This window comes from Anser cygnoides, chromosome 2, assembly GCF_040182565.1.
Source record: "Anser cygnoides isolate HZ-2024a breed goose chromosome 2, Taihu_goose_T2T_genome, whole genome shotgun sequence".
Classification (NCBI taxonomy): Eukaryota; Metazoa; Chordata; class Aves; order Anseriformes; family Anatidae; genus Anser; species Anser cygnoides.
In genome coordinates this window covers 50,206,009-50,228,217 of record NC_089874.1, presented here as the reverse complement: position 1 = coordinate 50,228,217, position 22,209 = coordinate 50,206,009, and the positions used below count along the sequence as shown (strand labels likewise).

The window sequence follows — 22,209 nt, the reverse complement described above, 5'->3', positions numbered from 1 at the left end:
TGATTTCGTTCACAAAGTTTATTGCAGTGCCCTACCTTTTGTTTGTAGAGTAGGTAGTGGTGGTAGTGTTTTTTGTGATGCTGGTCTCTGTTGGGTGCCATGTTCTGGAGCAGGAGCACCACACTGATCTGCTGGCAAGAGTCCCTTTGGACAGTTGAGTTGGAATACTCAGTAAATCTCTGGCCCACCAATGCTATATATCTATGTGTGTGTGTGTGTGTGTATATATATATATATATTTTATATCCTGAGTCCAATTGTAGATTAGACTTGCCTGAAGGCTGACAACTGTCTTTGCCCCCTTGAAGCTCACAGGTGTTAACAGAAAGAGGAATATGGGCTGTTATGGGCAAGCGATAGTTGTCTGAATGAAGATCTGTTTTGATGTAAGACTTTTTTCAGAATTCTAATGGATTGACAGTTTGGATTAGAGAAAAGTCTGAGCATATGCCTTAGGGATCTGTCTTCCTCTATGCAGTCACAGTGCTAAGCAGGCTGTTGTCAAGTATTTGACAAGTTTAGACCAGTTCTCCTCCTCAGTATTGTGGGAGTCTGACCTGGTGTCTTCCAGTGCGATCTAACGCACTTTTGTACTGACTGACTGATTGGCTGCAAGATAAGCTTTGATGTCACAGTTTTTCCAGGCATACTTCATTTTCTTGCCATAGTACTTTTGTTAGAGTTATTCCCTATTCCACTTCTGGTTTGGGTTATTTTTTCCCCATTTGCTCTTGGATTAGGATATCTTTCTGGTTTTGAGCTAGGCTTTTTTAAGTACCAGAAAAATGCCTTTGTATGCCTTACAAAAGGGATCTGTATTCATGTCTGAAAAGACTTCTGGAATGTTGGCATACCCAAACACCTCTGCTGTTCCTGCTGATGGCCACATGAAAGCCAGAGCTGCTTCTGAAGCTTAGGCCATATTACCTTGCCACACAAGTCTAAGGCGTCCCTATTCTATCAGAGCTGTTGGCAGTGTTTCCCATGTGTATGTGTGCATATGTGCACTCTTTCTGTATTTTTGTGAGCTGTTCTTTTATATCCCTGCAAAAGATACACGTGCATCGCAGAATCAGAGAACCAGTCCTATTTAAAGGAAGCACTGGAAAATAACAATCTAAATCAGCTCTTCTATTTCAGGTCTTCTGGCTTAGTCATTGTTCCCATGTGAACGGTGCACTTATGTATGTCCTTTTCATTGCTGCTGTTAATAAAGTTTTTCCTATTTAGAACATCAAGTATTTACCAGCGTTTAGCAACTTGTGAGACAGCTTTAGTTTTTTTCTGATCAGCAGGTTTCAATTCTAGGACTAATAACAGCTCTAATATCTTGAAAAAACAATTTGGCTGGTAATTTTTTTTTCTCTTGTTTCCCCCAACTTCTGTACTGTCGTGTGCTAGCAATGTGACCAGCTACAAATTCAGTACTGCTGCGTCCAATGGTCTGTCTTCAGGAGTGAGTAGCGGAGGCGGCAAAATGAGAAGGGAAAGAGGAATACACTATTTATCAAGAGCTGTACAAGAACAGGTAAGTGACTCTTAAATTAATTGCTGTCACTGAGCTTACTGAAGTAACTAGCTAAGTGTGTCAGTTTTATTGCATCATAGTAAATTATAACAATACCGCTTTATTTTTGCATTGTTTTTGTTTTCTTGTGGGTTTCAGAGCAGGCTCCAATTGATTTCCTGTGTTTGAATACCTGAACTTTGCTTATGTAATTTTGAAATTTTTAATTCTCTTACCTTGGAGATTCTTCAAACTATAACATTTCTCGTTAGCAATTGAATGAATGAGTCCTAAGAAGAGAAGTAATGTTTTGGTGAAGGTTTGTATAGTTTTTCTACAGGAATGATACTTGAAACGAGTGCCAAGTATAAAAAGAAAAAAAAAGCTTAATTTTTGGTTTCATATTTAAGTCATACAGAAAGATACAGGCCAAGAGTGTGAAAAAGAGTAGTAGAAGACAGCATTCTGCATGTCTGCTAACGATGACTCAGTTTTTCATACTCACCAAACTCATTGTGAGAGAGTTTTTTTCTCATTTTAATAGGAAAAATCTATTCCATAAAACTATGACCATGAATATTCAGATTATTTTTTCTTTTATTGGATGTTATATAAGCTGCCTGTAAGTTAATTTAAGTATTTACGTTAACATTAAGTATTTAATTAATATTAAGTTAATATTAAGTATTTAAGTTAATTTAAGTTTCAAATCATTAAATGGGACTTCCGGATGATGCAATATAAAGAAATCATAAACACTGTTGTTTATTCCTGTAACGCAAATAAAATAATGGTCCAAATATCAAAAGTTCCATAAACTTTTCAAATCAAAACTGTGAAACAGATGTAAGCTACAGGATGCACTGAATATCAGTAGTACCAACTTACATCCCTGCCTAGTCATTTCTAAGTAGATCATGATAGTACTGTACAAATTTTGGTCAGATTTTCTATGCCATTTAAAACATAACTCATCCAATCTTAGTAATCAAATAAAGTAAGTGGCAGGGATGAAAATTGAAGTTGTTAGGAGGCTGTTTTCTGATTTTTATATTTGCATCCTGATACATGGTATAGACTGTGTTTACCAGAACACAATCTTCAGGGCTGCTAGTCTGACTTTCTTTGGTGCTTTTTGTGTTTAGTTTGGTTGTTGAACCTACCTGCTTCTTTAAACATTACCTTTTTCCACGTTCCCTGCTGTAGTGACTTTAGAAACTTTGGCAGCTATCCTGCCTAATTTTGCAAGAGGAACACTTTCTCACTTGTCTTGAGAGTGTACTCTTAATTGAAGCCATGCGAGGGTAGTTAGAAAGGATGATGCTTCTCCAGAGCTTTGATGACTAAAGTATAGAAAAGAAAGAAAAAAAATGTGATCTGTGCGTCTCTGTTCTGCACAGGTTTTGAGTTAACTTTCAGTGTTCTTGCTGTACAGTTGTTGAATAGAGTATAATGTGGAAGCAGGCCTGCCATAAATTAAAATGACATGGTAGACAGAGGTGGGGAGATCGGGATTTCTTCTGGAAACTTGCTTTCTCTTAATTTGTATGGATTTTTGTTCTATTTAATTTTGTTAATAAATTGGGTGCGATGGGGTGAGAAAGTAGTATGTCTTGTATAAGAAAAATTAAAATTTGCAACTTTAGGAAGTGGAGGAACCAGTGCTACCGAAAATACCCCTACCCATCAGTGCTGCATCGCTGCCTCAGTTCAATTCTAGTTTCGTTGGTAGTAGCGCTGTCTCAGCGTCACCGAGCGCTGTTTCAACAGCAGCAATGAGCACGGCAACTCCAGCAGCTGCGACGGGCATGGCAAATCCATCAGAGGTGGAGGGCATGACAGATCCATCAGAGGTGGAGGGCATGACAGATCCATCGGAGGTGGAGGACTTGACAGATCTATCAGAGGAGGAGGTGGAGGACATGATATATACAACGGCGACGTCAGGCATAACGTGTTCAACAGTGCCCTCAGGCTTGACATATCCAATAATGGCGGCGGGCATGCCATATCTACTGAAGACAAAGGACAAGGCAAAGTCAACAGTGGCAACGACAAGCGTGGCAAATTCAACGGAGGCGGCAGGCATGGCAGATGCAGCAGCGACGGCGGCGGGCAAGGTAAATCTTTATGCTATAAATAATGTTTACAATGAGTATACTGCTTTATTGCGAGTTGACTTTTTCTGTGGTGCTCATGAAACTAACAAATATTAGTTTCTACGCAGCTGAATGAATTGGGGTTGTATGCCAGTTTGGGGAAAAAGGCATAAATGTTTTGATTCTGCTTCTCTCAGTCTTAGAGCCTGCCAACTCCCATTTAACGTGATTGTATAACTGCTTCAAATGCTGTGGAAGTCTGCGGGGGAAGGGGGGTGTGGACTTTATGCCATGTTATTTATAGTGGTTTTGGCAGGGGTAGAGTTAATTTTCTTCGTAGTAGATGATGCTAGATGATGCTGTGTTGCAGATTTGTGAGCAAAACAGTGTTGGTAAGGCACTGGTGTTTTAGCTGTTGCTGAGCAGTGCTTACACAGTGACAAGTCCTTTTCTGTGTCTCACGCTGCCCTGCCAGCGAGGAGGTCGGGGATGCACAAGAGGCTGGGAGGGCACTCAGCCCAGAGGACCGAAGGGATATTCCACACCATTTAGCATCGTGCTCAGCAATAAATGCTGGGGGAAAGAAGGGGAAGGAGTAGGGAGTATGTACAGGGTTATGGCATTTGTCTTTCCAGGTAGCCATTACATGCGATGAGTCATTAATGCTACCTCAAATTTAACAACTTTACTTCTTTACTTCCAGTTCTTTTCCCTGTTCCATTTGGAGGGAGTGAGCGAGTGGCTGTGTGGTGCTTAGTTGCCTGCAATGGTTAAACCACAACTTTATTTAAGTTATTAAATTAGAGGTAACGTGGTCATATAAGCCTCACATAGAATGAGCCTAGGGTGCAATAATTGGCATATTATTGCAATAAAATAAACATTAATCTGTTCCAGAGTACTTGAAATATTTTTTGTACGGTTTGAAGTAGACAGCTGCTTTAACATGTTGAGGTGTTTGCTGAAGTTCTTGGAGTATCATTGGGCTGAGTTTGCCGTTCTTCAGCTTCCTGGCTTGCTTTTCCGTGCATTTAGACCTAAGTAGCATCTCCAGCTTTTCCTCTCAGTTTCTGGAATTTGGTTTTGAAGATATTGTCCTATACCCACTTGGAAACTTCCCTGTGTTTTATTATTACTTTTATCTGCAAAATAACTCAAACATCAGGTTTTTCGACGTCACTGCGGGACTTCTGTTGGGTAGTGAATTCAGGTAGTTGTTGCTCTTAAATATAAACCTTTAATTCTTTTGAAAATACAGATACAACCAACAAGTACCGTTAGCAGTCCTGAGTTCGCGTTTTCATCTCCAGTTGTGAAATCTACTGAGGCAGAAGTGCTACCTACGTCTTCTGTAAGTAAAATAATAAAGGAGCTTGACTTTTTTTCTGAGGCATTTAGTAGGCTGTTGCAGAACACTAAAGCAGAATCTGCCTTGATGGAGAAAAGTATGTAGGCTTCTGGCTTATAATTTGTCATTCAGCATGCGTGCTACAAATGTGAAGAGCAGCTTTCAGATTTGGTTTTGTGTGTGCATTCGATTGAAGTTCCTGTGGCTTGAGAATCTGAAAAACCTCTCTTGTTCATAGCAGATTGGGTTTACATTTAGTGTTCCCGTTGTAAAATCGGCAGAACTTTCTGGACCCAGTGGTACTCCAGTGACGCCCTTTCTTACCCTAGGTAACTGAAACTTTAGCACTTCAGATCTGAAGTGCTGATTTTCCTTTTTTTCTTTATTAAATCTTCAATCTGTCCTGTCTGCGCATGCTAGCAATTCCAGGCAGTGTTGGACTTCTGCAGTATTTTTCCAGTGACAGATCTGCTTTTATAATTTTTGTTTTGTTTTGTTGCTTTTTGTTTTGCTTGTAATCATAAAGCATTGCAAAGTAAGTAGAATTTGTGAAGATTCTTATGTGAGAAGCATGAAAGCTGGAAATTCTTGTTTCTAACAAAAGTGAGTATAATCTGCTCTAACTAGGTCACATTGTGAAAGCTGTTTTTGTTTTCTTTTGTTTCAAAAGACACCACCACCTCAACCAACATCAACACACAGAAAGAGGAGGTCAAAGATTTTGCTGGTGGTCCCTTCACCACTGCCCACGTATTAAAGGAAGGAAGCGTCTTAGACGTTCTAAAAAATCCTGGTGAGATAATGAACTCCTTTTAAAAAGATGCTGCAAAAAATACGCTAGCATTTTTTATTAAAAAAAAACCAACACACGACTTATGGTTAATAGAGTATCTGCTATAAATATGAATGTAGGAGAGCATTACATTAAGCGCTGCGTTTGTTAGGGTGCATCTGCCCCCTTCTATTCTAAGTGGTGTTTGTTGCTGGAAGTAAAACTGCAAGATGAAAAGCAGATGGGTTGCATCTCCTTTACGTGTTAGGATGTAATTGTAAATGAGGTACTAAGAGAATTAGCCAGATAATCGGTGTTTCATTTTAAGTAAATACAATTTGTGGAATTGAAAAGGAAATGTTTGTAAAACTCAACACTCCTGTCCCACCTCCAGCCCAGGTGAAGAAAGAATAGGAAAGAGCTTCAGTTCCAAATTCATGGCGAAAGCTGCGAATCTTTGGGCCTTAGCTTACAATGGCTCCTGTGGATTAAAATTTAAACTGCAAACAGCAGTGGAGTGTTTTACGTTAAAAACCCTTTTCTGAATTTTGTTTTTAAGCAATTGCAATTGTTTTCAACAGTTTCATAAAGTGTGTCTGTGGAAAAGATATCTTTTAAGAAAAAGGGCTTTATTGAATTTGATCTTTTCCCAAAAGTCTTCTTCTAACTTACATACTTGTTAAGAAGGCAGCACATTTCTCTACTGGAAAGAGCTAAGTGAGAGAAAATACATTGTGCATTTTGTTTAAGGAAAGACCTCTGAGTGAAGTGACATTCACTTTCTTTATCGGTTTAAAAGAAGCAGAATCTAAATCCACATTGTTCAAAGACTTCATTTTTGACTAAAAAAAACCCAACAAACAAACCACAAAACAACTATGTTCAAGGTAGATTTACAAGCAACTTGAGCTGCTGTTTAAGATGCATTTCCTTTAGTCTTTCTGTATTAGTAGCTTGTCTTTTCTGTTAAAATTGCCACCTTTTAAATAAGGAGTTGTCCTGTGTCCGATGCATTTTGAAAAAGATTATAGAAAATTAGACAGTTGTTCAATTGTCTTGAGTTTTTATTATTTAATTAATATTCAGCATCTGTGGGAAAATACCGTATGGATTGCTGCTCCGAGGACAAACTTCTGTACAGTTACTGGAGTAGATTTGAGTCATCTGCTACGGAAGGAGGAGCTTTAGAAATCTGATTCGATTGGGCATCGCGTCTTAATCAAATTGTATTATTTCCATTCCACGTTGGACTGTCAGATTTCAGTCAGCTACTGTCTGTTTGTACTTGTATCGACCAGTGAAAATGTTGATTTAAAGCTTGCTTGGAAACAAAGAGTTAAATGAAGCTTTAACGAAATGTTCTGTTGTGACCCAGTGCAGCAGATGAAATTTCATCCGTTTCGATAAGATTTCTGGGGACTTCCTGTTGCGCTCGGTCTGAATGTCTAGTTGTAACCATTGGCACCTGAGTTGAAATTTTTGCCCTCTAGTAAAGTCACTTAGTTACATGTAGTGAGGTGCTGCGCTAACAGGAAGACTTTTTTTTCTTGCTTCCTAGACTTTGGATTGTTGAAAACACGCTCTTCTACGTCTGCACAACCTACGACAAGCACAGTGGTTTATACTAGGCCTGCAATAACAACTTTTTCTGCAGGTAAAGAGACTTCTAAACAAGCATCGTACTGGCAATCTGATACATGTGACCCTTTTCTGCAAAACAAAGACATAAAGGACAAATGTGTAACTTGTCAAGCTACTAAAGCCTCAACAGTTGAGAGTATGAAACAGACAGTAAGTTCAAGTCAATGCGACACCTCAAAGCCAGCAGCGCCCCCAGCAGGGATGCTGGGCTTTGGAGACAAATTCAAAACAGTACCTGGAACGTGGGATTGTGATACACGTCTTGTCCAAAACAAACCGGAAGCTACAAAATGTATAGCATGTGAGACACCAAAACCTGGAACGGGAGTAATGCCTGCTCTGACATGACCAGTGGTCACAGACAGCTCGGTGACAGTGACATCCTCCTCGAGCAGCACTGACACAACAGCCACTCTGGGCTTTGGAGACAAATTTAAGAAGGCGAAAGGCTCTTGGGACTGTGGAATATGCCTTGTACCAAATAAGACGGAAGATAACAAATGTGTAGCCTGTCAGTCTGAGAAACCAGGTATGGTCCTTTTTTTCCTGTTGTTTCCATCCTAGCCTCTGTGAATCTTGTACAGAATAAAAGTACGTTGCATATATGGAATATTTTAAGCAACACGATTCCCAGGTACGGTTGACGGGTTAGCGGCTGTCTGCAGGATTGGTTTACAGGCACTTCAGAGGTCTCAGCCCAGGTTCCAGCCTGTCGCATAAATTGAACTGACTGTGAAATGTATTAGTACGGAGCTGGATCAATGCAGATACCCCCGGCTTTGCAGCTGGTGAGGGAAGATGGCTGAAGTGGGTGACTTAATTTAAAAACAACATAGTGATTTTTCACTGGCGAAAATGAGAACTCCATAGAAAGAGTTAAAAATGACTGTGTTTTTCTCTTTCAAAAAATAAGTAAAAAAAATTACAGAATGTGGCCAAAATGCCTCTACTCACCGTTTGTATGTAATTGAGGGGAGATGTGAAGCCAGATTTCAAGACAGTGTAGTCTTAACTAGTCTTAAGCTAAAGCAGAGAGATGCCTATGAAGGTCAGTGGTAGGCTTCAAGAAAGCGAGTGACCCGCTGGGTAACTTCTTCAGGGCAGTACTGGGTTGTTTCCCATTGTGTGTGACCGTAATTGATTTTGAGCGTGGTTGTATTGTTTTTAAAATACGATTCTAATTTTAACTTTGACTCTAAATGTCATTTAACATGCCATTACATCGAAAAACACCTGTGCAAATATATCGTGGAAGAAACAAATTAAGATGGACTAGACCGGGCTTTTGTAATCATCCTGTGCGGTAAGACTGAAATTTCCTGAGGTAAGATAATGGATTTCAGACAGAGTTGATTCTCTTGGACTTCCAACCTCTGAGCGGTCAGTCGGCATCTTTGTCTGAGGCTCTTGCCATTGCAAGGAGGAATTTTGGAAATGAGGGCTTTACTGTGACCATGGTGCAGTGAATTGCACGGTTACGTTGCACTTGTCAAGAGGAAGAGCGATGCAAGTAATACTAGGATAAAAGTTTTCTGCGTGTGCTGTGGAAGGGAAGAGCCATTCTTGTCTTTCCGGTTTTGAATTTGAAGCGTTATCTTCTGCTTCTCTCTTAAAAGGCACCTTTTTTTTAAAAGGCACCTGTCAGGCCTCTTTATGGAGGTTACACTGTGGTCAACAGCAGCAGAAGCTTGTGTGCTGAACAGAGTTGTGTGTTGTTTGGAAGCTTTGAGTTCCACTCTGGTTTTTTTGTTTGTTTCTTTGTTTCTTTGTGGGTTTTTGGTGGCTTTTATTTTTTTCAGGGGCGGGGGGGGGGGGGGGAGTTGCGGAGTAGTTTTGAACATTTCTGTGGGATTTGACAAATCAAATTTAAAAGTTAATGCTCATTTCATAGTTCATGTTCAAACAGGATGGTTAACTGTCTTGTTTGTCTCACAGAGGGTCCAACACCTGTGACCAGTAGCAGTGCATCTGCATTTTCTGCTCCTTCTGGAGAATTTCTGGATTTAGACAAATTCAAGAAGCCTGAAGGAAGCTGGGATTGGGAGACCTGCTTGGTTCAAAACAAAGCAGAGGCCATGAAGTGTGTAGCCTGTGAAAGTGCAAAGCCAAGCACCAAAGCAGAGCTCAAAGGTAATACTTCATGATTAAAACGAGGATGTATATTCTGTGATTTATTTTTTGGTTTGCTCTGATTTTTTTTATTTTCTTACCTGTTAAGCACAATTATTTTTTCCTTTGAGGTGTGGCAAAATTATTCGTTTTTCCTGTAGGAATATTGCCTAGATAACATCTGTTTCCACACTTTTCCCCAAGAATAAGTTTATCCTTTTTAGAGAAAAGCTTTCATTAATGACGTGCTTGTTCTTTACATGCCCTACACGTTGTTCATTTGGAGTTCAGACTAAAAACATGATCTTTCAAAGAAGTTCGTATACTTTTTAAAGCCAGGTGGTGGGCAGAAAACACAATTGTGAAAAGTTTTATGTAGAGAGGAAGCATGGGGTTTTCTTGTTTCTTTTACTGTTTGGTGGGTTGTTTTTTAAACAGTTTTGACTGGAAAGATCAGGACTAGAATGTAGTTCAAACCTTCAGGTACTGTTCAGAGGTACCGGTTAATACTGGTTCAGATAATTACAGATAATTACAGCCAGCTCTTGGTGTTTGTGACCAATAAAGTTTGTGGCTCCAAAAGGAGTGGGTTAGTGCTAACTGATTAACTGCTGTATATGCAGAAATATGGAATCTGATTACTTACGCAGAGAGCACTTAAAATGTATTGTTTTGCTGGCTCTCAGTGAGTTGCATCTTAATGCTACCAAGGAATAAGCTTTTTGCTTCTGGCCCAAGTTTTTTAATTTGGTGAAAGCCTTTTCTGTGCACGTGCACATGCCAGAGAGGTTGCTTAAGTAATAGAAGCTATAAGTAGCTGCTATCTTCTGTTTTTTGTAGAAGACAGAAATTGAATTCATTAGCTTTGTAACTGTTATGCGTACCAGAATTGGTTTTCTCCCTTTTGAAAATAGTAGAGGGTATGCCTATGTCAGATTTGGTGAGCAAGGTGATCAGATGAGGGCACTGCAAGACTGCCAGAACGCACCAGGCCTGGGGGGAAAAGGAATCCGGCTGAGCATAGGAATTTCTAAAAGGTAACCAAGGAGTTGTGCATTGATACAGTTATTCTAAATAATCAGATTCTCCTAGCTCTGCCTTTGGAAAGTCTGTGGCCCTTGCTGTAGTGGCTGTACACAGGATGCAGTCTACAAAACCAGAAATGCAGAAGTCCTATGTTTTGACTCCCTGGATTCATCAACCTGCTTCAGGACGGCTGGGGGAATCCAACTGTTAAGTCTAGCCAGACAGCGCAACTTGGGCTTAGCTGCCATTGTAACCAGCCTTGTTTCTCAACAGTAGCAAAGCTGAATGCATTGGTAAATATTTTCAGGTTTGGGCCTGCATAAGGTAGAAGGGACAACAAGTGGTTTTATATGCTAGGGAGTTCTTGTTCTTAGAGCTTTCCCTCTAGTTTGAGAGAAGCACATAACTAGTTTTACAGTGGGTTGACAGGAAAGAAGTGGGGGGGGAAAATGGGAACGCAGGGAGAAAGCCAAAGGCGTTATTACTAGAACAGGTTTAGAATGCTATTCTTTGCTTTTCATGAGCTTAGGGCAATGGGGAGTTTAAAGCTTAGCACTTCCTGAGAGGGTTTCTTACTCTACCGGCTCAGTTCTATCACTTATTTAAGGCAATTCAGGTCTCTGAACGGTTAAAGAATTGATACCAAATTTGATGAACTTTGATCCAGGATACTGACAAAACAGGACTTCATATAAACAATTTCAGTATGTTCATGAGGTCAGCTTGTGTGTTCTGTTAAATAGTAAAAAATGACACTTCTGTTTCTGTTTACCTAGCATAATTCTGCAAATGTTGCCTCCTTCTGCTTTAGAATGGAAATGCTCTTTTCCAAGAGAGCACTGTCCAAACTTCTTTGCCAAAATTTTTTGATTAAATTAATATTGTTTTATTTTGAAAACAAGAATAAGCCACAAACATGTTTTCTTGCTTCGGCTATCCAGAAGAACGTCAACAGTATTTTCAGATTTTCCTTCCCTACACAACTGTATGTAGGAAGAGTGCAGTTGGAAGCAGAAGACCTAAGATGATGTATCTTCTGTTTGTTTACTACAGTAACAAGACAATGGATTACCTCTTTATTAGAACTTGTGTAGCTTTGCAGTATTGAAACAAATGTAAGTATTAAAATACACATCAGTAATACGTTTCTGAATGGCTGAGTACCGTGCTCTCTTAGCATTGAAATACCCAGCCATTGGATTAGTTTGTCCCTCATGTTTGCTTAGTTTGGAAGCTATTTCAGAATGCCTTCAGCTTGTATTCTTCCCCAAAAGCATAGAACTCACTTCTCTGCATCCCCAATTCAAGTCAGAGAAACTGGGCACTGCAAACACAGGAGGTCTGCCTGTACAGAATCAGTGAAGACGAGTCTAAACAGCGGATTTTTTTGAATATGCAGCTGGGTTATCTGAATGTTCTTTATGCAGTGTACGTCAGTTTTAGTACAGATAGCACTTGTCTTGGTTCTTGTCATTAGTCTGAAGCTGCCCCTGAGAAAATCTTGAAAGGGAAAGTAGTGAAAGCTAATCAGCTGGCCCTTTCTTCTTAAGAACCAGTGTATTTTGTAATTCTCCCACTAATAATAAGGCGTCATGCTGGAGAATCGCGATTGTGTTGTTAAGCAAGACTGACTTCACCTGAGCGGTATAGTTGGCAGCTGTTGAATGTTTAATGGACTTTAAACAAACAAAAAAACTGAGCAGGTGGAGGTAGACATGGCAAACTGACAAGCAGAGTCAGATGCTTCTTTGAAATGGATAATCTGACTCCATTCACTTCTTTCTGGAAATAAGATCTAGTAATTAACCAAACAAAAGATAGAAGGGTTAAGACTGCATCTTTAAAGCAGCTGTGCTTGATAAATGTCTCTGGTCTTAAATCAATCTTTAGCAAAGCACAGAGACTTAGCAGCAGCTTGCTTATGCCAACGCTAAAAATACTTGATGTGTACAGGTAACCATGTCAAGGCTCTGGAGTTAATCCATGAGAACAATTCCTTCTGGTATTGGTAAAGGTGAGGATGCTTGCTTCTATAGAAATGAGGTTTTGAGCTGTGACTTAAGCTGTCACTTAGGTGACTGTTTAGGAAAGCTTCCTTTTAAGCTTTGAAGTATGTAAGCTGACAAATTGTTTAAGTTCAGAACTGGGTTTACAGTCTCCTGTTCTCTGACTGTATGCAACTTCTCATGTTTCAGACTGAAAGCAGAATTGCAGCGGTACCAGTCATACAACTATAATGATTATTGCCAAGATTACCAGAACTACCACTCGCAGAGGAGTTACGATGCTTACGCTGACTACAACTACAGCTCCTATGCTCCCTATGACAGCATGCAAGCTGTTGGAGACTGCTCTTTAGGAGATTCTTTAATGGCTCCAGCTGTTTTTGAGGTAAAGATAGTGCACGCTTGCTGTAAAGAAAATATTTCACAGATAGTATGTTGTACAGATTTGTGTGAATCAGCAAAAAGAATCCGAAGTTGAAAACATGCTTTCTGCTTAGTGTGAAGTTAAAAGAGCAGATTCCATTCAGAGGTGTTTGTATTTAAGTGCTTAAATAGTAAATCCATAGAATTAGTGATTTATACACCATTATTTGTTCACGCATACCAAAGAATGGTTTTGACAGCATAATTGCGTACGCTTCTTCTGTTCCTGTTCTTCTGATTTGCTTTGCTTAAAGCAAATTAAACAGTTGTTGTAAGTGGTCTTATCGTGGTCAATGTATTAGTTGTGACCTCCGGAGGTCCCTTCCAACCTGTACTGTAATATTGGCTTTCTTCTAAAAATAAGTAGATAAAATGCCATCTATCCTTGTAGTTGTAGGAAGAAGGAATGGATTGAGACTGCAGCACTTTGAATCTGTGATGCTTTCTGAAATGAGTTATGATTAAACTTAGCCTTTTCTGTCTTTCAGGAATCTTCAGTTATGACTGCAATCGGTGATGACCTAATTACTGACGGTAATAAGGGTTCTATCATTGTCACTTGAGTTTAGCCATCCTTGTGCCTTTTAACAATACAAGCCAACCTCTACTGGATGAAGAACATCTTGAAAATTCAGCTGAGGTCAAACCTCTGTGGGGTTGATCTGCAATCAGCTGGGGTTTTAAAGCTGATACAGCATACACTGACCGCATCAAGTAAAACGGGACACTGTCAATGCTTCGCAGCAGGTTTCTTGTACCTGTGCCTTCATTCCCATTTGAAAATGGTCTAAGACAGAATTTTGTTCTTTGTATTGGTTCCGCTAAACAGATTTTATATTAGAAACTCAGTAATATGCAAAAGCTTTGTTCTCCACCCTGAGGTAAAAGCTTATGTTGCAGATTCCAAAAGGAGGATTCAGCTTGCACTTACAAATACGGTACAAAACATATTTGTGTCCTGGAAGGTTTGCAAAGTTCCTCACGTGGAGGCATTTTGTGTTAGTGTTTAGAAACTATCCTATGTAACGTGTATTGCCGTAGAAGTGAATTAAATGACTCTTGGGAGGGTTTCATGGCTGATTATCCTTAAACGTTATCTTTACTATCTTAAACATTGTCTTTGTCTTTATCTTGAAAGACGGTTCTAGTCCCAGCCTTCTAATATACAAATTCCCAAAAGTTGGAGCTGTGAGGCTCAAAATTTTAGAGGACTAAATACCTCACTAAAATTAGTAGATCTAATAGCTTATTACACTTAGCTTAAAATACATTTTATTAGCCATTTCACGTGAAGTTTTTTTGTGCGCATGCCTCAGATTTGATACTTGGACTTACCAGGCTTTTATTTTCAGATCCACAGCTCTACTTGGATGTTGATGAAATGAACAGACAATTCACGGAGACAAGCGAAGAACTCTACGATTCACTCATGAATTGTCACTGGCAACCTCTGGATACGGTCACTTCTGAAATCCCCTCTGCTATTTAAGTGTCTTCTAGAGCATGACCGTTAGGACCAAAGTGCTAAAACTACATTTCTTCTACATTATTCTAGCTCATAAGTTTTAAAGCACAATGATAGGTTGGGTTTTTTTTGCTATGTTTTTGACAGTTTCTGTAATCTTTTTGTTCATCACTCTCTTCTTGGAGCATCATGAAGTCATGTAAATATTCGAGAAATGTAAAGAGGTAAATGGGGTCTAAAGATAAGACTTGCCTGTGTAAATAAAAAATTTGTTTCTGCAAACCTGCCAGCAAGGGATTTTACTTGTACCTGTGTGCAGCATGTTCTCTTCCGGCTTATGGAATTTAACAAGGTAGTAAGGGTATTTCATCTGTCTTTATTTTTATATGGGCATTAGGACACAAGCAAAATCTAGCTTTCCCTTGTTTTCCTGGTTCCTTAGGTAAGCGACAAGCCAAGCCTTTCATGTGCTTGCTTAGACTGGAAGTATGTATGGGAGACACTCACAGGCCTTGCTACGGAAACACCTGTGCCCACTTTTTCCTGCAGGCTGCTGGCTCTAACTGTACTACTGATATATGCTAGGTCAGCTAAAATTGGCTTATAAATAGGGTATGTTAAGCATATGGAAGTGTAGACTTCAACTGCCATAGCTACAAACATCCCGTGGAATGAGGATGATGTCTGCTGGCACTCTCTGCATCAGCATTCAGTTTTCCCTTGCCCTTCTTACTGTTAGACTTCTCAGCTGACGCTTTACAGCGAAGAAATTGCTACAACATAATCCGTGTTCTTAAACCTAAAAAAAAAAAATCTTGGAGAAAACAACTTGCTGGTTTTCCCTCCTTGCTGGCAAGGAGAAAAATAGTCCACCAGGAACAACAAAAAAATCCTAGTAACAGCTCCTTAAGTTATACCCTCTGCCACCCTCTCTGATTGCTATGGTCTTCCTTCATTCGTGGTAATGAAGTTTTTAAAGCTCTGGTAGAAGGATGACAGTACTCAAGTCAAAGGAGATGAGAGCAATGAGGAAAGCTTTGCTTTAAGCTAGAGCAGTCTTGCGAGTTGCTGCCTTTATGCTGTTCTTATCTTGAAGGGTACAGAGTCTTTTCCAGTCATAGGGACTCCATAACCCTATGAGTATGGAGAAATAGTTGCTAATTAACAGTGTGTATAATAAGTAAGTGAGGCTGGAAACAAAAGAATATTCCTCCAAGAAAAAAAAGGAAGCAGAAATTACTGTACTTAATAGCTGGGGAAGCTGTTAAAGCTAGTTGACACAGTTCTGGTACTGCCGTGTGTGTTTTGGGGGCAACATAAACCATAATTGCTGTGATGGCAGGTAAGAATCCAATTCTTTTTTATGGCTTAGTGTAGTCAGTGAAAGCAGTGGTCCTAAGCTGCATGCTGTTCTTAAATGTAATGCAAATTCTCTTTTGTGACTCCTCAGTACTTCCAGGTTACTTGTGGCTGATCACCAGCAACTGCTTCTGTTAGCTATTAGCTGTTGGGTTTTTGCTAGGAATACTTTCAGTCCTGAATTGAAATGATGACATCCTGAAACAGAAGAGGCTCTTGGAGTATTGTAGGAAGCACATTCTTCCTGGTTCTAGTGCAGGTGTACACGTAGGAGGAGACAGAAGGCAAAGAACCTCACATAGGTGGAGGGGGTGAGGTGGCATCACAGTTAGAGCTGTTGCAGTTAACTCTTCCCAAAGCATGAAAGCAACGTGGCTGGGAACAGGGATTTGTTGGGTTGCTTCTTTGTGTGAGCCAGGGAGTCTTTTGAGGGGCAGATTAATAAGAATATGACACAAGGTAGAGGTGGAATAGATGAAGCAAAGAATCTGGGTGGGAAAAGGGTTGCTTGTACGTGTCTATGGAATTGTTTCAGGGGACTGAGCTGGGGCAAATTCAAGATAATAGATGCAGCCTCCTTGACTTTGGATGGCAGTGCTGAAGCTTCAAAACCTTACAAGGTTTGATGCCACTTCAATTGTAGTGCATAGCTGTGGTACTTGAGCTCAGAAGCGCAAACTGCACAGGATTTTTTTATCTATTTTCTTCAACGTGAGCAGCAAAACATCTTCCAGGAATGTGCCTGGGTGCTACGCTGCTTTGACACGGCTTGCTTTGCATCACCAAACACAGTAGTTAGGTTGCATCGAGTACTTTGTGGAAACATTCATTGTGTTGTCACCCAGAAATGGGATGCTAGATATGTGTTGGCCCGGCAGTACCAGTGCTGTTTTTTGGCCTTTGAGAGGTTGGTCCATAACATGTGACCTGTGTAATGAGGGGCCCACATAGATTGGTGACTTCATTAAGTCTGATACTGTGGTGGTGTGTGACCCAAGGCCCTGAACGTCAGAAAATCAGGCTGTGGCCACCTATTTTATGCAGACTTTGCCTATTAACAAGGTCTCTACACTGTACGTTAGAGACGTGCGCCTCCTTTTCCGGACTAGATAGCGAAAATACCAGTTTTGTAGTTCAGTGAATGAGATTGGTTGGGCTGTTTGTTCTCCAGAGCTGAAAAATGTTGGGAGTGTATTCTCTTGGAGTCCACAGAAATGAAAATGATGAGAGGAAGAGAACGTTGGTTGCAGCCCGCGTGCTGCTGTTATAAAGTAGTTCTCTGATGTCTTTTTCCCTCTGCTGAGACTTATCAGCCTATCGTCCTTTCCTGTTAGGAGCGCATACCTGGCTTGGGATGGTGTGCGCAGTGCAGATTCTTTACCGTAAGAGCACAGTGAATGCCAGACTTCTTCCTGTACTGCCGTGTTAACCGTGAGTCACAAATTCAGGAAGCAGTGATTGCATCGGAACTGCTAGAATGCTTTGCGGAGTCTTTTTACTGGGTAAACTTCACAGCTGCAGTTACAACTTCCAGCCTGTGTTAGCTGAACACATCGTACTGGTGCCCGCCATCAGTTTGACAAAGATGGGATTGCAGTAGGGACTTGCTTTCTTCCTTCTTTTTAATTAAACAAGTCTTTGAAGCAACTTTTCCAACACCGCCATACTTCACTTCTTCCAGTTATTTTCTGTTTTACTTAGCTGAAATGTTTTTTTTTCTTCCAAGCTTGAGGAAGTTTTCTACAAGAATGTCCCGTAATGATTTCATAAACTCTTTTCGTTGTACCTAGCTGCAACAGAGAGTGCTTTTATTCAAAAACCTGCTGGTTTTCTCTTCCAAGAAGTAGTGGGGTTTTTCCTATCTCTTCACTGATGGGAAAGGCTGTAGGACAGTAGCTTGAGGGGCTACTAATGCTGTCATCAGTGAGCCGGGAAAAGGCAGGAGTCCGAAACGGGTAAAAAGTACTTAAAAGGATACCAAAAGAGTAAACGGTACTTAAGCCGTGGATGTTTCTTTTTGCAGGGATGCTCTGGACCAACCGCTTCTTTCTAGCGCTACCTCAAAGTAACTTGCAGATAGAACTCACAGGGAAGGTTGATCAAATGGTGATGATCGCTGTCATTCTGCTGGACACGCAGATACTTGCCTTTCGTTTTGGCTCATTTTTAATACCAATTAACTTCAGTGCCTCGCGTTAATAGACACCGTTTGACTGCATCGGCAAATGTTTCTGAGTCGTGAGTGTCATTAAAGGCCTGTCACCCTACGGAAATCCTTCTAAATAGGAAAAATGGCATTTAAATAAATAAATAAAGCAGCGTTTGAACTTATGAGCAAACCTAGCGTAGCTGCCTTTGACGCTGATCTGGAGGAGAAAAATCACGTTATCACACTACTATGGTTGCCTTAATAGGTTTGGTGTACGTGAGGGAGGGAAGCATTATGTGATGTTTGCCTAGCTATTACATGGCCAATGCAGGAGGGGTTTTAGTCAGTTCCCTGAGCACGGATTGTTGCAGAAGTCGGTGATTTCACTGCCCAATGTCTGTTATTAAGGGCACGATTCACGTCCCGTTATCGTTTTTATTATTTATTTCTGTGTTTATTTTCTGGGGCGGCGATCTGTCACGATGCCCATCGTTCCCCTGCCGTAAGGTAGAATTTAGCGTGACGACCGCTTCCCGGACCAACGGGGCCACGAATCCGGCCTAAAACTCTGCTTGTGCGTTGGTTGTCGGCGTGGGGGTATCGGTTGTCGGTGCGGGGGTATCGGTTGTCGGTGCGGGGCTTTTCTGACGAGCACTGTGGGCTCGGGGCGCCGTCCCACGCCCGGCGCGGTGCTGCGGCACACCGGCGGTCGGCGCCACGGCGCGGGGAGGCTCTGGAGGTGACTCCTAGCCCCGTGCTTACGGTGGCCGGGCCGGGGTTCATTATGGCGGCCGGGTCCTGAGGGCGGGAGCGGGAGGGCGGCGGGACCGGGACGGGACCGGGGCGGGGCGAGGAACGGGAGCGGCAGCGGGAGGGGGGGGCGCGCGTTCCCGTGAGGGGAGGGGGCGCGCGAGGGAGGGAGGGGGAGGGTGTGAGAAACACTCCGTAGCCAAGAACTTGGGCTCAGGCGAGGAGCTCAGCGAAGCAGGAATTTATTCGCGATCGCAGTGGCGGGCGTCCCGTCCGTGCGAGGACTACCGCACACCAAATTTCCCTGGTGTATTGCCAAGCACTTCCCCGTGCAAGGGCTTACCATACACCGCATTTCCCGAGACTCTTCCTTTCTCTCCCTCATCTCACGCTTCGTCCGTCTCCGGCCGCGCCCCTCGCGGAGCTGCGGAACCGCGGATCAGGACTCCACACTCGCTCCGTACAAAAGTACGTCTCAATCACACGGCACACAGAGTCTCACCCGACCCCCAAGGCAATACTTCCTATTTCTTACCTTGGTCTGTGCACAGAGTTACCGGATCGATTCTCAAAGCCGGAGTGCCTGCCTTCTTCCCTTCCCCACTCCTTCACGGATCCTGCCTCTTTCATCAGTCTCGGGCCCTCTGTCAGCTCTCCGCAGAACCGCCGCCGTCGATGCACAGGACCGCTGAAATCAGCGGGGCATGCCTTCCTGCTGCTGCGGCGGTGGGGCTCCCCAGTAGGCGACTGGCTCCCGGACGAGCCCCAAATTGTGAGAAACACTCCGTAGCCAAGAACTTGGGCTCAGGCGAGGAGCTCAGCGAAGCAGGAATTTATTCGCGATCGCAGTGGCGGGCGTCCCACGAGCAGGAGCGCCCCTGCTGGTTCCAAAACCCAGTTTATATACTTTTTGATGACGGGACCCTCCCCTGTTTCCCCACTCAGGGGGTGATCCAGGCTCACAATCTGTCTGATGCTTCCCAGACAATGCATGGCCTTCCGTTGCCGGCCTGTTAAATTTCGAATTTCTTTTGACTTTTTTACTGGTTGAAGCGGTGATGTTTCTTCACTTACCTGACTTGACTCAACACCGTGATTTTCCCCGAATTGTTCTACGGAGTCTGGTTGTCTGCGTTTTACAAGGTCGCCTGCTAAGCGTTCTTATCGCTGCAAGCACACCTCAATACCCCATTCCTTACCTTTAAACAACGTAACTCTGCAAAAACAACATTTTTATTCCCACGAGGGGCAGGGCAGGCCCCGCGGCGCGTGGCGGCGGGGGGCGGGGGGGCCCCGTGACGGCACCGAACGCGGGGGGGGGGGCGGTATGGCCTCGGGCGGCGCGACCGGTAGCGGCGCGACCGGCAGCGGCATGGCCGGCGGTGGCAGGGCCGGTGGCGGCGGGGCGCCGGGCGGCAGCCCAGGAGCCCGATCAGGAGGAGGAGGAGCAGGAGGAGGAGGAGGAGGAGGAGGAGGAGGAGCGGCCGGCGGCAAGGTGAAGAGGCGGCGCCACCGTTTGGGCGCCGCGAAGCCCCCCTGTGCCAGGAGCAAGCGGGTGAGGAGCGGCCCCCCCACAGCGGGCCCTTCCCCCTCAGCCCACCAGTTACCCCCTTACTTACCCCCTTACCTTACCCGCCCCTTTATCCCCTTAGTTACCCCCTACCCACCTCCTTACCCCCTTAGTTACCCCCCCGACCGCTTAGTTACCCCCTTAGTTACCCCCTCAACGGCTTAGTTACCCCCTCAGTTACCCCCTCAGCCCCTTCCTAACCCCCTCAGTTATCCCCTCAGCCCCTTACTTACCCCCTTACCCCTCTACCCAGCCCATTACCCCCCTCCTCCCCCTCCCCTTCACCCCCAGCCCGCTGCCCTCAGGACCCCCAGTGCCACCCCCAGGGCTTTCCCCGCTCCCTGCACCCCTCCTCAGCCCATCATCAATTCTCTGAACGTTACCTGCCAGGCTTTGCTTCTCGTTTGTGCTGTAGGGTACAGCAGGTTGACGGTGAAAGCGGTCCGTCAATTCGGGCTGTGAAAATCCCCGTGCTGGAGGGGGGACGCGCCGAGATCCCTCCCAGCAGCTCTTTGCTAAGAAATGTCAGGACGCCCAGAGAGATGCTCTGGAGATGCCCTCTGCACATGTTTGTTCAGCCAAAACCTCTCCGCTATGAAATCAGCAACGTAGCTGAGGGGATTGATTATCATATGCAAAACCAAGGGAGCGCTACGCATGGATAGCTGCTCAATTAGGTTTTTATCACTTGCAGAAATGCCAAGTCCCTTATACCATATATTGACAATCAATCTTGTCCATCTAAAGCTGGCCTGGAAGGGCAATGCAAACATTCCCCACGCTTACAGAGCAACCGTTGAAACCTCTGGCTTGAACAGTGCATTAATGTTGAAAGTGCCATAGCTTGCGTGTGCCGACACCGTGTAGCTAACTGATAAACCTTACACGTGGATTAAAAATAATCAGTGGAGATGGTTTTCTAACTTTTCCATTGTCTGTTATCTCTGCGTGTTTTCCAGTAGGTTTATTTAAAGAGTGTGCCAGAGCAAACACGTGCGTGGGGATATCTGGGGGATTCTGCACAGAGAATGGCTGCTGCACATCCAGCGCAGATCAAATTAACAGTAACTTATCGGGGAAGAATTTTAATGATTTGATAAATAGACAAACTGATAGATGTTACATGTGTGCATTTATTATAGCAGTTAGCTTTGTAACCAGACGAATCGTGCAAATGTTCATAACGTAAAAGGACGAGCTTTGAGCAGATAGCTTGCTTAGAGCATTTGTCAATTAATTTCAGTTTATTTTCAATATCATGTCCACTCTGCAGAAGGTTCTGTGGCTTAATGTTAATTGTCTCTCAGTGATGCAGTTGGGGAGGCACGAAAGCGACCGATGCGATTTTGTGAGGTTATACCTCTGGTTCTGATCCCTACCCCGCTGTTTTTCTCATCCTTCCCCCTACAACTTTAGTCGATAAGTCGATTCTTAGAAATACTTAAATAGATGTGTTTTGTGTGCTTGTGATCATAATTACAGCCCACCAAACCCTCTGTCTCTTACCATTAAGCTCTGAAGGTGCCTGGGCACTGTCAACAGTATAGTTAGCAGCTTCAAAGTTCCTGGGAACTAGTCCTGGATCTAATTTACTTTTTTTTTTTCCCCCTGCCTGCAGGAGGGATGATTAGCAGGATGCCTAGCTCATGATTGTCAGCTTTCTGGATATTAATTTTTATTATTAATTTTTATTATTAATTATATTCATTTATATTAATGTATCTTTTATTTAACCGTAGTTCCTGGGGCTTTCGTTCAGGTGGGAATTCTCCGATCGTACCCGATGTATGCCGCAGAGTCAGTCTTCTACAAAATACAGCAACAGCTTTAGAAGGCTCTTGCAAGAGGAGGTGCTGGTGCTATAGCTATAGCTGTGTTTCTTCCAGGACATCTTCTGGGTTAGCCTGACTGTTGAGAGCAGAACTGTTTTTTGTGCGTATAGTCACTGCAATTCAGCATTACTAAAATTGAAAATATTTAGGTTC

The 22,209-nt window shown here is 42.8% G+C and overlaps 2 protein-coding genes across 4 annotated transcripts in view; one reads left to right on the top strand and one right to left on the bottom strand.

Moving 5' to 3' along the window:
* Positions 1 to 9,089, top strand: part of LOC136789853 (mucin-17-like) — a 56,999-nt gene extending 47,910 nt beyond the window's left edge. The window contains 6 exon segments of the mRNA XM_066990997.1: positions 1,402 to 1,528; positions 3,154 to 3,627; positions 4,865 to 4,957; positions 5,193 to 5,283; positions 5,625 to 5,747; positions 7,285 to 9,089. Coding sequence (XP_066847098.1) covers positions 1,402 to 1,528; positions 3,154 to 3,627; positions 4,865 to 4,957; positions 5,193 to 5,283; positions 5,625 to 5,747; positions 7,285 to 7,931 — 1,555 coding nt within the window. The 3' untranslated portion in view covers positions 7,932 to 9,089.
* Positions 1 to 22,209, bottom strand: part of LOC136786324 (nuclear pore complex protein Nup153-like) — a 378,386-nt gene that overhangs the window by 150,508 nt on the left and 205,669 nt on the right. The gene's annotated exons all lie outside the window — the stretch shown is intronic.